General features: G+C 51.2%; 1 protein-coding gene across 10 annotated transcripts in view; it reads right to left on the bottom strand.

Moving 5' to 3' along the window:
* Window positions 1-468: 468 nt before the first annotated feature.
* The window catches only part of SEMA3G (semaphorin 3G), a 20065-nt gene continuing 7728 nt past the window's right edge, over window positions 469-12805 (bottom strand). Inside the window, exons 16-17 of one of the 10 annotated variants that reach the window (XM_069562237.1) lie at window positions 11756-12190; window positions 469-752 (exon numbers count right to left, since the gene is read on the bottom strand). In XM_069562237.1, coding sequence (XP_069418338.1) covers window positions 675-752; window positions 11756-12190 — 513 coding nt within the window. In that variant the 3' untranslated portion in view covers window positions 469-674. Of the gene's footprint in view, window positions 753-9526; window positions 12191-12805 lie in introns of those variants that run through there. The other 9 variants (XM_069562232.1, XR_011250975.1, XR_011250976.1 and 6 more) reach the window with 9 other exon arrangements.

Raw genomic sequence — 12805 nt, 5'->3', positions numbered from 1 at the left:
TTACTTCCTATATGTTCCATAAAGACCTAGCACCTTTAAAACCTTCCCATTTTCATTCCCTCCGTCTTTTATAATTACTTCACAATTTCTGTTAAATTAACCTTCAGTATTTACATTACTGTGGCTATGTAATTGCTGTTTACTACTGAGTCAAGTGGTATACTATGTTTATTTTTCCTCTCCTGTACATTTTTTTTCCTTTAAACATATATATATATATATATATATATATATATTTTTTTTTTTTTTTTTTTGCTATTTCACTGAGTTCAGTTCAGTCACTCAGTCGTGTCTGACTCTTTGTGACCACATGCATCGCAGCACTCCAGGCCTCTCTCCATCACCAACTCTCGGAGTTCACCCAAATTCATGTGCACTGAGTCAGTGATGCCATCCAGCCATCTCGTCCTCTGTCATCCCCTTCTCCTGCCCCCAGTCCCTCCCAGCATCAGGGTCTTTTCCAGTGAGTCAACTCTTCGCATACTATTTACCCATAGCTAATTCTTCCCATATATTCCACATGATCAATTGCCTGCAATTACAGTTTTCCTCGTAGGCTGAACATCAGATGGCTCTGCACTTCTTTTCTGGAAGACCTGCGTCCTAGAGCCTGCTCCTTCTGCACTTGCTGCTCATTGGGCCTTCTCACAGCTCCCGCATGACTTTGCCTTTTTTCATTTTCTCTTCTGCAAATTAGGGGACTCAGTGCTGTGCTTCCTAATCTGGACATCCGAGGACACTTTGTCAGTGCTCTGCAAGTGACAAGAGAGGTTTCAAGTTATATTTTAAACAGTATTTTACCTATCCTAAAGATTCAACTCTTGCAGCAATAATTCACAACTGAAAGCTACTTCCAAAATTAAGACATTAGTTTCTCACAGAGCTTATATATTTGGGGTCACCAGGCATATTCTCAGACATCTGGGGTAATATCTTTTCCTTTAAAAACAAGAGTCCATTTCTATACTACTCAAGGGTGAGAAATACCACTGTAACTGAAAATAATGGCCCTCTATCAGCACCCTCTAAACTGCTGCTGCAGTGGGTGGCAGGTGGAGCTCACAGTGGGAGTGGGGAGGTGGGGTGTGTTTTGTCACCCAGACATTCAGTTGCCCGATTTCTGTGTGCAGTTGTTGCCTATCAGAACCATGCACATGTGTGCACACACCCTTATTAACTTTATCATAGTGTGTATACCCTTACTCTTCGTTGATGTTAATAGCTAGCCCCATTTTTGTGGGCTAGAGAGTCCAACTTTGACATGTCCTCTTCATCTGGGCCTAATCAGCCAGTCTCAAATAACTTGGCTTTTTCCTTAAACTTTTAACTTGGGATAGTTTTCAAAGATTTAAAGAAATGTTGTGAAGATACTGCAGAGTCCCCACATACCCCAAGCCCAGTTTCCCCCATTAATGTCTTGCAGCAATACGGTACATTTGTGACAATTAATGAACCAATACTGATACATTCAGTTCAGTTCAGTCGCTCAGTCGTGTCTGACTCTTTGCGACCCCATGAATCGCAGCACGCCAGGCCTCTCTGTCCATCACCAACTCCCGGAGTTCACTCAGATTCACGTCCATTGAGTCAGTGATGCCATCCAGCCATCTCATCCTCTGTCGTCCCCTTCTCCTCCTGCCCCCAATCCCTCCCAGCATCAGAGTCTTTGCCAATGAGTCAACTCTTCCCATGAGGTGGCCAAAGTACTGGAGTTTCAGCTTTAGCATCATTCCTTCCAAAGAACACCCAGGGCTGATCTCCTTCAGAATGGACTGGTTGGATCTCCTTGCAGTCCAAGAGACTCTCAAGAGTCTACTCCAACACCACACTTCAAAAGCATCAATTCTTCTGCACTCAGCCTTCTTCACAGTCCAACTCTCACATCCATACATGGCTACTGGAAAAACCAGAGTCTTGACTAGACAGACCTTAGTCGGCAAAGTGATGTCTCAGCTTTTGAATATGCTATCTAGGTTGGCCATAACTTTTCTTCCAAGGAGTAAGTGTCTTTTAATTTCATGGCTGCAATCACCATCTGCAGTGATTTTGGAGCCCCAAAAAATAAAGTCTGACACTGTTTCCACTGTTTCCCCATCTATTTCCCATGAAGTGATGGGACCAGATGCCATGATCTTTGTTTTCTGAATGTTGAGCTTTAAGCCAACTTTTCCCCTCTCCTCTTTCACTTTCATCAAGAGGCTTTTTAGTTCCTCTTCACTTTCTGCCATAAGGGTGGGGTCATCTGCATATCTGAGGTTATTGATATTTCTCCTGGTAGTCTTGGTTCCAGCTTGTGCTTCTTCCAGTCCAGCGTTTCTCATGACGTACTCTGCATATAAGTTAAATAAGCAGGGTGATGATATACAGCCTTGACGTACTCCTTTTCCTATTTGGAACCAGTCTGTTGTTCCATGTCCAGCTCGAACTGTTGCTTCCGGACCTGCATATAGATTTCTCAAGAGGCAGGTCAGGTGGCTGGTATTCCCATCTCTCCCAGAATTTTCCACAGTTTATTGTGATCCACATAGTAAGGCTTTGGCATGGTCAATAAAGCAGAAATAGATGTTTTTCTGAAACTTTCTTGCTTTTTCCATGATCCAGCGGATGTTGATCTCTGGTTCCTCTGCCTTTTCTAAAACCAGCTTGAACATCAGGAAGTTCACGGTTCACATATTGCTGAAGCCTGGCTTGGAGAATATTCAGCATTACTTTACTAGCATGTGAGATGAGTGCAATTGTGCGGTAGTTTGAGCATTCTTTGGCATTGCCTTTCTTTTGGATTGGAATGAAAACTGACCTTTTCCAGTCCTGTGGCAACTGCTGAGTTTTCCAAATTTGCTGGCATATTGAGTGCAGCACTTTCACAGCATCATCTTTCAGAATTTGAAACAGCTCAACTGGAATTCCATCATCTCCACTAGCTTTGTTTGTAGTGATGCTTTCTAAGGCCCACTTGACTTCACATTCCAGGATGTCTGACTCTAGATGAGTGATCACACCATCATGATCTATTAACCAAATAAAGCTCATATTTTATTCAGATTTCCTTAGTTTTTACCTAATGTCTTTTTTCTATTCTAGCCACCCATCCAGGATACCACATTGCATTGAGTTATCCTGAGTCCTTAGGCTCCTCTTGGCTCTAACAGTTTGTCGGATGCTCCTGGTCTTTGATGGCCTTGATGGTTCTGAGGAGTGTGGCCAGGTGTTTTGTTGAGGGCCGCTCAATTTGGATTTGTCTGATGTTTTCCTTATGATTAGGGCTTCCCCGATGGCTCAGCGGTAAAGAATCTGCCTGCAATGCAGGAGACGCAGAGTATGTGGGTTCTACCCCTGGACTAGGACGATCCCCCGGAGTAGGAAGTGGCAACCCGCTACAGTATTCTTGACAGAAAAATCCCATGGACAGAGGAGTCTGGCAGGCTACAGTCCAAAGGGTTTCAAAGAGTCGGACACAACTGAGCGACTGGGGCACACACACACACTCGTGGGTTTGAGGGAGGAAGACCACACAGGTAAGGTGCCATTCTTATCCCATCAAATTGAAGCTATGTATGATAGGCATAACTTAGCCTTCTTGATGTTCATCTTGGTCAGCTGGCCAACTTAGTGTTTGTTGAGTTTTTCCAGAAAGAGAGAGGTTACTCCCTTTTCCCCCTTCATACACTGTACATTTTGGAAAGAAGCCACTCTGTGCAGCCCACAATTAATGAGTGGGGATTTATGTCCCTTCCCTCTTTAAGGACTGAGTAGCTACATATATTGTTTGGATTCTTTCTGCTTGGGAGATTTACCTGTCCTCTCCCACTTACTTATTGACTCAACCATTTATATCAGTGTGGACTCATGGATACATAGATAATCCTTTGGGTGATAATCCAGTTCTACTTATTCTCTTGGTTTTACTTATCCAGGTGGTTCTGGCTTTGGCCACTGGGACTCCTGTGTCCCTTTCACATACTGCCATTATTGTGTTCCCTTTTGGTTTTGTTCTGTTTTGAGCACTTCTTTACTTTTTAGCCCTACAAGATAGCCCAGACCCACCTGCATTATTCATCTGTTTCGGGCTGGGCTGGGTCTTTGTTATGGCCTAGAGGCTATCTCTAGCTGAGGCGAGCAGGGGCCACCCTGTTGTCGGGGTGCACGGCCTTCTGGCTGTGGCGGCTTCTCCTGTTGTGGAGCACGGCCTCTCGGCGCTCGAGGCGCAGTAGCTGTGGCATATCGGCTTAGTTGTCCCACAGCGTGTGGGGTCCCCCTGGACAGGGGATTATACCCACATCCCCTGCATTGGTGGGGGGATTCTTAACCACTGGACCACCAGGGAAGTCCCTCGTCTTGAATATTTTAAACGCTTGTTTCCATAAATAGTGTCTCTGTGAGAATTACTGTTTTATAACTTAGGACCTAGAACAAATAGTTCACTTGGGGAGAATAGGAATAGACGTCAGATAAAATTTCCCCGGGCACCTGCTCCCCTTGCTCTTAATTCTTGGCTTTGTGGGAACCATGAACGAGGGCCAGAAACTTCAGAATCTCCTTATGTTTCCTTTTCTGCTCAACCACCCTCTTTCTTGTCAATTTGAATTTTTTACACCTTTGCCTTCCTCTCCATCCCACGGCCAATGCTCAGCCCAGACGCTTGTGCCTCACAGGACGCCAGCAAAAGCCTTCTCTGCATCGTTTCCTGCATCCACTTGCTTTGCTGACATATCTATCCTTTTCCCTTCTGGCAATTGCCTTAAAACGTCCGCTGGCTCTTCTTTACTCAGGACGGCCCCCACTGACCCTTCTGGCAACTGCGTAAAACGTCCGCTGGCTCTTCTTTACTCAGGATGGCCCCCACTGAGCTGGGCGCCTAGGGTCCTTCATGGGCACTCTGCCATGGCTACCCTGGTGTAATGGGCCCTGAGCTCGGGGCTTAGAGCCTAGAGAGCCATAACCTCTATCGTTAGCCTGGCGAATCCAGTGTAAGAGCCGCTTCTCCATGCCTAGGCGCTCCCTCTGAGCTCTGCTTGTGCCCCTTTGATAGCCTGTGCTGTTCTCCATCTGGTCCCATAATTGTCTCTCCCTCTAGCTTGGAAGTCCCTGATAGGAAGGGACCTGTCTATCTTATTAACCTTTCTCCCCCTCATGGTGTCTGGCTTGGGACCCCACATTCAGAGTCAGTTTGATGTCACCCGGATTATTGGATGTGCTCAAATCCTGCATTTATAAGCCTGTGGTTTTACTGTCAAACACCAGAGGGCACTGTGAGCACGTTGAGGAAGAAGAGTCTAACCCTTTACACATGGAAGGTTGAGAAAGGCTTAGGGAAGCTTCCTTCTATTTTAGGATTGCACAGGACTTAATGCTATTCAGGTGTCCTGAACACATCCATTCAAGTTTATTCATGAGCTGTGCCCATTATATTCAGAGATTAGTATAGCCGTGGCAGTAATTCTAAGTTACTAATGACACTTAGCATCATAGGTCAGGTCCTTAGATAGGACTGCCTTCCAGATCTCTCGAGACCCAAAGTGATCTTCCTAACCGCAGCTGCCCTCCTCTTACCCCTAAAAATGGGATCTCCCAATTCCAAGGGGATTGAGTAATATGGTTCTTTTCCTCTTCTGCCCTCCCCTCCTGCTGCGTACACACACACTCACACACACACACACACACACACACACACACACACTCTGACATCAGGGTCTTTGGTCCGTGGTTCAAAGGCTCTGACTTCCTGTGGACAGAGCAGGAGGTTGTTATGAGAAACAGCACCCCCATTGGCCCTGATCCCAGGGACATAGCATCAGCCCCCTGTGTGCTCCCAGACTCCCTGGAGGTGAGTTTTAGCATCACAGGGTCCCAGATGTGAGAAGGCTCCCTTACAGACCAAGCCAGGGAGCCCCATTGCAGAGGGGGTGGCTATTTGCGAGGATCTCGTGCCTGGTACATTTTTTCCAAAACGAAGAATGGCAATTGCAGGCCATAAACCAAAGAGTTGATGTTTTTCAGAAAATAATCTCACTTTCCTCTGGCAAACCACCTCCAGCCCCCTGACATCCCTGAGTATGAGGCCTCAGTAGAGGGAGTGAAGCCCAGGAGCTCCTCCCTCTGGTCTTGGGTGTAAGCTCATTCCTGGAGCCTGCCCTGAAGTGCACCTCTGATAAACAGGAAGGCGTGTGCGCCATCAGTGTCCGTCCCTCACAGAGCATCTGAGACCTGTCTGGGCCATCAAAGCCATCCCCAGCCCCCAGGAGCATTCTGGAGGGGACTCTAGCCTCACCAGAAACAATTCCCCATTGTGTCCCCCTACTTGGAAATGGTAGATTTGTAAACAGGCCCTTACGTTTAGGCAGATCCTGCTCTGGCTTTGTGCTAACGTGTTGTTTTTTCTTCCCTGAACAATGTCCTTTCCAGTAGGGCCAGCCGTTCACACCATTGTCTGAGACCCTTGGACTACAGGAAACAGCACCAGATTCTTATCAGCTGCGGGCCAGGCAGAGTGAACAGATGAGGTCATGCCCATAAAGCAAGCTGCTGGTCTGCCACATCATTCTTCCATACCTTTATCTGGGAGAACGGAGCCCCTGTTGTCTCCCAAACTGGGAAATCTGGGCTTTAAGTCTCTAATACTGTCTCCTCCATTTGATGGCAGACACTTGGACTCTGCTCTGGGCCCCTTGATTCACTTTGGAATCCTCTCCTGCCTGCAGCTGTCCCCTTGCCCTGGTCTTCCTTCTCTGCCCAGTGGGATGTTCTTGGCAGTGAAATATGCCCTTGGGATGGGTTAGGTGCACTCCAGTCATCTTCCTCTGTAGGGGACAGGAATTAAGACTGGCCTCCTGAGCCGTCCTCATAGCAGAGTTCCTGAGTACAAGCTACTAGTTGACTGCTGGAGGCCTAGCGTGAGCATGAGGGTGGGCATCCTTTGCGAGGCCTCCCTGGAGACTGCAGCATTTCCCATCCTCAGTGGAAAATGAATTTTTTTTTTAAATAGGCTACATTGAGGAACCAGAAGTTTCCTTAATGAAAATCCAGCGGGAAAAGTGAAAGGCTCCATTAGGACACGGCCTCTAAGGAAGGGGGGGCCAGGAGTGGTACCCACACAAAGACTGGCTGGGGCTGAGCAGTGGGAAGTGGGCACGGGGCCACTTTCTTCATCTCCTGTGCACCAGGAGGGTGGGTGAGTCCGGAAGAGAAGCCAGGGTGGAGGCCTAACAATCCTTGAGCTCCTTATCAGGTATTATATCCAAACCTAGTCCCACCCATTCATTCTCTCTGCACACCAGGGCCAATTTTGTAATCTCAGATATCCCCCAGGGATTTGATCTTGCTGCATGTTGTACTTTCTCCTTGCCAGAGCCCTTTCAGGCTGGGACTTGAGTGAGGTTGGGGTAGATCCTTAACTGGGGTGAGAACTGGTCTATTCCTGAGCAGCTGTCTGCTACTTGTAAGGAGATGTGGCTGCTGGGAGCCACCTCAGTTTGCTGGACTGCAGAGCCCTGTGAGACCCACCTCACTCCAGCTGCATCCCGGGTCCTTGCCAGCCCACAGAGAGGAAAACCTGGCAGGAGTCAGCCCTGCCTCCTGACCTGCTGCCTGCTCGCTTCTGCAGTCGGGGGATTTTAGGGGTGTCTGAGACCTGACCCCAGCTTAGCAAAGAAGCCATTTGAGAAAGTGAAAAGGGCTGTCTTCCTCCCTCATCCTGCTCCCACTCTGCCCCTTACCCTTGCTTAGAAGCTAGTCTTGTGGACTACAGGACAGCCACAAGCTTGGAGTGAACCCTAACCCTACGCAGAGGACCATGGCAGACACAAGAGGAGCAGGAAGTGGGCTGGGGAGGCAGGCTGGGTGTGACGGGACAGGAGCCAGAGGCAGGCCAGAGTCCAGGTCCCAGGAACAGCAGACCGGCGGCTTGGCGGCCATGGGGTGTCAGGTCCTGCTGTGGCACTGGCCACGGGAAACCCAGATGCGTCTATTCCATCTGGGAAGTCAGCGCCTCCAGAGCTTACAGGCTTAGAAGGCAGAGATTAATTAATTAATCTCACATGTAAAGGGAGGGAATTAATCTAACCAGCATTTCCCCCAAAATATGCTCTTCAAAACATTAGAGACATGAAATGGCAGCTGCTCCATGGGGAAAAAAAGGCAGGGGTGGGGGCTAGAGGACCACATGCTTTGGAAGATCATACGGCGCAGAGTAGGCATGCATGTTAACGAGGAACCATCGCGGGGTCCTCAGGAGCTTCACAGGGAAGCAAGCTGGCAGTGCACAGCTCTGCGGGGCTAAGGGGACAGAAATCATGTGCTTATCTGACTGTTGGCAAGGATCTCATGAGACAGTTGTTCAAAGGACACCATTTTGGACGTCATTTGACTAACCCCTTTCTTGGAGCCCCTTTCCAGCTCTAGACCTGCTTGAGAAATCATGAAACAGGCCCAAAGACCAGGGGACGTGTAAGACAGGAAAAATCTGGGAGCAGAAGATAGAGTAAAATCCCTGCAGCAGGAAATAGGGCTCCAGATAGGGGGTGGTGGGGTGGGGGGTTGAGTCCAAGCCCAGGGGGTCTTCAGGGAATGAATGGTGGTGATGTCGGAGCAGAGACACCACGCATCCCAGGGGAGAGGGGGGCTCCCTCCCTATTCACACAACCACCCAGCCCAGCAGTCCACACGGTGCTCTGATGAGGCTTCTCAGATGGTGGTGGCGGCCTGGGGAAGGGCAAGAGGGTTTTATGTGAGGCCTGGGTGCTTGTGCACAGGCCAGGGGGCAAAAGCAGGGGTCCTGCTCCAGGGCTGGGGTTGCAAGATGGGACTAATGACTGATGACTGTTAAGCCTACTAGTCCATAGCATGGGTTGAAAGGCCCATCCAAGCAAGAGCCTGGGCTCTGTGGGGACTTGGGGTGATGTCCTCCCCATTTCTAAAGCAACCCTGCCTTTTCCTACCTCCCTCTGGCACCAGTGGAGTCTGCTGTTGGGGCAGGGGCATGATGTCGGGGGGGGGCAGTGGGGCTGGGGGATAGGTGCCTCCTGAAGCCTGCACAGTAGGTCAGACTCAGGAGGTCCCCCTCCTCTCCCAAAGCTGCAGCTCCCACAGCACAGCCTGCCCCCCACCCCCCACCCCGGCCGCCAGCAAGAGCACAGTGGCCTTAATATACGTTGGTATGTGGCTGCTGAAGACAGGCGCCAGGCCAAATGTTGCTGTCACAAAGTCAAGTGTTATTGTGAAAAAGGAGCAGGCTGCCTACGTGCCAGCTGCCCTTTGCCAGCAATTTTTTTTTCCTGGCTCAACATCTTCCTGAAGTTCCAAGAAGTCTCAGAAGCCCATGGGATGGGATTTTCCTAATTTAATAAGCAATCTCAGCTTCATAGGCAAAGCCCTCTGACTTCTTCCTTCCTCTGATACCCATCTCCTTGCCTTTTAGAAAAAACCACCCAGGGTGTTTTTGCCCTTCTGAAATGGACAGGAAAGGCTCCTCGTTTACAACTCACATGAATGGCATCAGTCAATTTAGTACAGAAATACACAGACACAATAATGATATAATTACGTGATATAAATATTAGCTTCATCCCTTTCCCTGTAGATTGTGTGGAAAACCCCTGCACTCTCCTCACCAGCGCTCAGGGGCAGTGACGATATAAAGAACAATGGTAATTATGAGAAGTGTGCTTTGAAGACAGAGAAACCATGAGGCCCATCCCAACAGAAGAATACAAAAATAGAATTCACACATAGAGGCATTTCCAGGAGTGAATAACACAAGGTACCATGGGGATGAGGGGGGTGGTGGAGATCGGTAGAAGCTGTCCATATTTTCCAAGTCCAGGTGTTCCTGGTCAGGATTTTAAACTCTTCCCTCCATTTCCCGGAGTAACTTCCCCAGGGGACCCAGCCTAGTTGCCACTGAAAACACCTGGCATACAGGGGCAGAGCTCTCGGCAGCTCTGACTTCCATGCCTGGGGCTCTTCCGTAGCCGCTGTCTTCCCTTCCCCTCTTCTCCAGCCCCCTCCCCACGGTGCTCCTCCTCGGCTTTTACCTGCTGACATCCCAGCCACAGCTGCCCCTGGCTGCAGGCTTCCCAGAGTGCTGTCAGGTTAGCCTCAGGACACATCTGGCTCACTTTCCACACGAAGAGGGGAAGGGGCCTGTTTCAGATCCCTGAGGTGGCAGGAACCGGGAGGTGAGGAGTGGATGTGGGGCTCAGATGCAATCCAAGGCAGACACAGTCTGGGTTTGAGTTCAGCGGGGCAGGAAGCCCTGTCTTTTTATCTGTTTTTTTTTTTTTCCCCCTTCCTTCATCTTGTGTTTTAATGGAGGGAATCTTGAACCTGAGGCTCTTGTCCCCCTCCTGTCCATTCTGTGCGTCACTGACTTGCTCATATGCAGGCTGGGAACAACTTTTCATTTAGCCCTCCTCCTCCTCCATGCTCCCCAGCCCACGAAACACATTACTGCTGATGGCAAAAACACCTCCCCACACACCCAGACAGAACGTGTCCTGGCCACCTGAGCCGGCAGCACCCCCCAAGAACCAGCAGGCCTTAGCAGCTTCCCCCTGCGATTTTCTCCCTTAAAAGAAAAATATAGGCTTCATAAATGAACCACCCATGACAAACCCTTATTTAGCAGAAACCAAAGATCCCAGGGCGGGAAACCCTCTGGCTGCTGGGCTGATTGATGCCTTCTTGGGGCCTTGAGAATTCCTGTTCCTGGGTCCTGTAGCCAGTCCTAGGGTCTCCTGACCTTGCCCCGCCTCAGCCCTCTGTGGCCCCCTATGCAGAGCGCTGCCTTCTGTCCTCACCACACAGCTTGCTCACACAGCTGCCACGTCCCCACCCTCCCAGGCTGTGCGCAAGCTTGCGTTGCCCTGGGAAAGACAGCCCACTCCTCGAAATACCCCACCTCCCCTCTCCCTATCGCCTAGTCCACAAAGATGAGGGACAGCTTCTCCTAGAATTCACCCTCTCCCTGCTCGTCAACATGGAGACCCTGATGGTGGGGAGAGGCAATCCCATCAGGAGGGGGTGGGCATCCCAGGAAACATGCCTGGCAGCAACGGGACCAGGGGCAGAGAAGTTAGGCTGGGAGGTTCAGGGAGCTCTAGCAGTCTGTGCTTCTGTGATTTTGAGACGGAGAAGAGGGGGTGGGCGGTGGCAGGCAACCACCAAGACATCAGGGCACAAAGTGGGAGGGGGTTCTTTCTGTTCCACCTTCCCAGCGCCTCTACTTTCCCTCCCCACCTCAGTCAGGGTAGGTCTTCTTAGCCAGTGCTAGCTGGAGGGGCGACTTCCACCCTCCTCGTCTGCCTGAGGTCCCCCTGCCCAGACACCACCTCAGCTGCACCCACACACCCACTCTAAGGGTCACTCAGAATGGCCATTGTTCTGCAGGCTGGGTAAGAACCACCCGACCCTCTCGCCTCTGGGCACAAGCGGAAATGTGCTGTGGGAGCCTTGCTCAAGAACAAATAGCAGACCCACCGGGGTTGCCAGCAGCCAGAGGGTGTTGACTCCCGCCTGGGACTGAGAGCCCAGAGAGGGACAAGGAACAGGCCTGGGATACAGGGCCCTCCATCAGGCCCCAGCCTATCCTGCGGGTGGCCTGGTAGGGGCCTGGGGACAGAGATTCTCTCTCCAAGAGGCCATCAGGCACGTTAGCCCCCTCTGCCCTAGCTGGGTGGGTGGGAGATGCTGGGGGCAGCTGCTGGCCACTCGGCCCATCCTGACCAGCCCCTCCTCCCCCCTCCTCTGTGTAGCCTCATACCTCCCGGGGTGTCCGATTGCGCTCGGCCTGCACCCGGCTCTTCACCTTCTTGCCCAGCTCCAGCCCCACCCAGCTCTTGCCCTTGGCCTGTTTGCTGCGGCTGCGGCTGCGGGAGGGGCACCACACTCGCTCACAGTACTCATCCACCCGGGGCAGGTTGGCGAAGCCGATGAGCTGCATGATGTCCTTATACCAGGCCTTGGAGTAGGGGGAGGCGGGGCCGCCTCGGGCTGTGGGCTCCTCTGGCCTCGGCTCCCGGGGGAACAGAATGTCGAGCTGTGCAGGCACGATCACCTCCAGAGCCAGGCGGACCACCACCTGGGAGAAGCCGTGCTCCAGCGTCATGCAGGTGTAGGTGCCCGCATCCAGGCGGTTGAGCCTGCGGAACAGCAGCCCCTGCTCTGTTTGCAGGACGCGCTCGTCAGTCTTCACCTGCTGGAGGTGTGGGAGGGCGTGAGGGCGCCTGGAGCAGCGCTCGCCCCATCAACCTCTCTGCCCCTTGCTTTTCCACATTTGCCATCTCAGGGCTCATTCTCCCCTTCCCAGCAGCGTGGCAGGCTCAGAGTCCTTGACTGAACTAACTGCCGGCAGGGCCTCACTTTCCCAGAACCCGGGACAGGGCCTGCAAAGGGGACTTCTCAAAGATCTGATTGACTAGTTTCTCCCCTCATCAGAGCTCTGGAGCCCCTATCTTGGCCTTGGGGGCCCCTGGCACACATTCCCAGAGAACAGAGAGGGTTAAAGGGTATTTATGGGCTTTTTCTCGAGTCGGGGTTTACCCCCAGCCCCAGGACTAAACCCCTCTACACTCGACACTGTACAGAGCTCTCCCTGTCTTGGTCTGCATCGTTCACTCCCCCTCCATTGCGGGACCCGCAGGCCCATCGCGGTGTAGGAGGTGGAGCATGGTTCTGATCCCACCCATCTTTGGCCTGGACCCTGTGTGGGCTTTAGTCCGCGTGTGTGTACATTGAGGCTGCACTGCTTGGGTGGTGAGTGTTGGGTAACTCCATCTCCTTGCTCCCCTGCCCCTGCCCTCCCGGGGAGACT

The sequence above is a fragment of the Ovis canadensis genome, chromosome 19 (genome assembly GCF_042477335.2).
Source record: "Ovis canadensis isolate MfBH-ARS-UI-01 breed Bighorn chromosome 19, ARS-UI_OviCan_v2, whole genome shotgun sequence".
In the NCBI taxonomy this organism is placed as follows: Eukaryota; Metazoa; Chordata; class Mammalia; order Artiodactyla; family Bovidae; genus Ovis; species Ovis canadensis.
The sequence above is the reverse complement of the archived record's forward strand: the minus strand, read 5'-3'. Positions and strand labels throughout refer to the sequence as shown.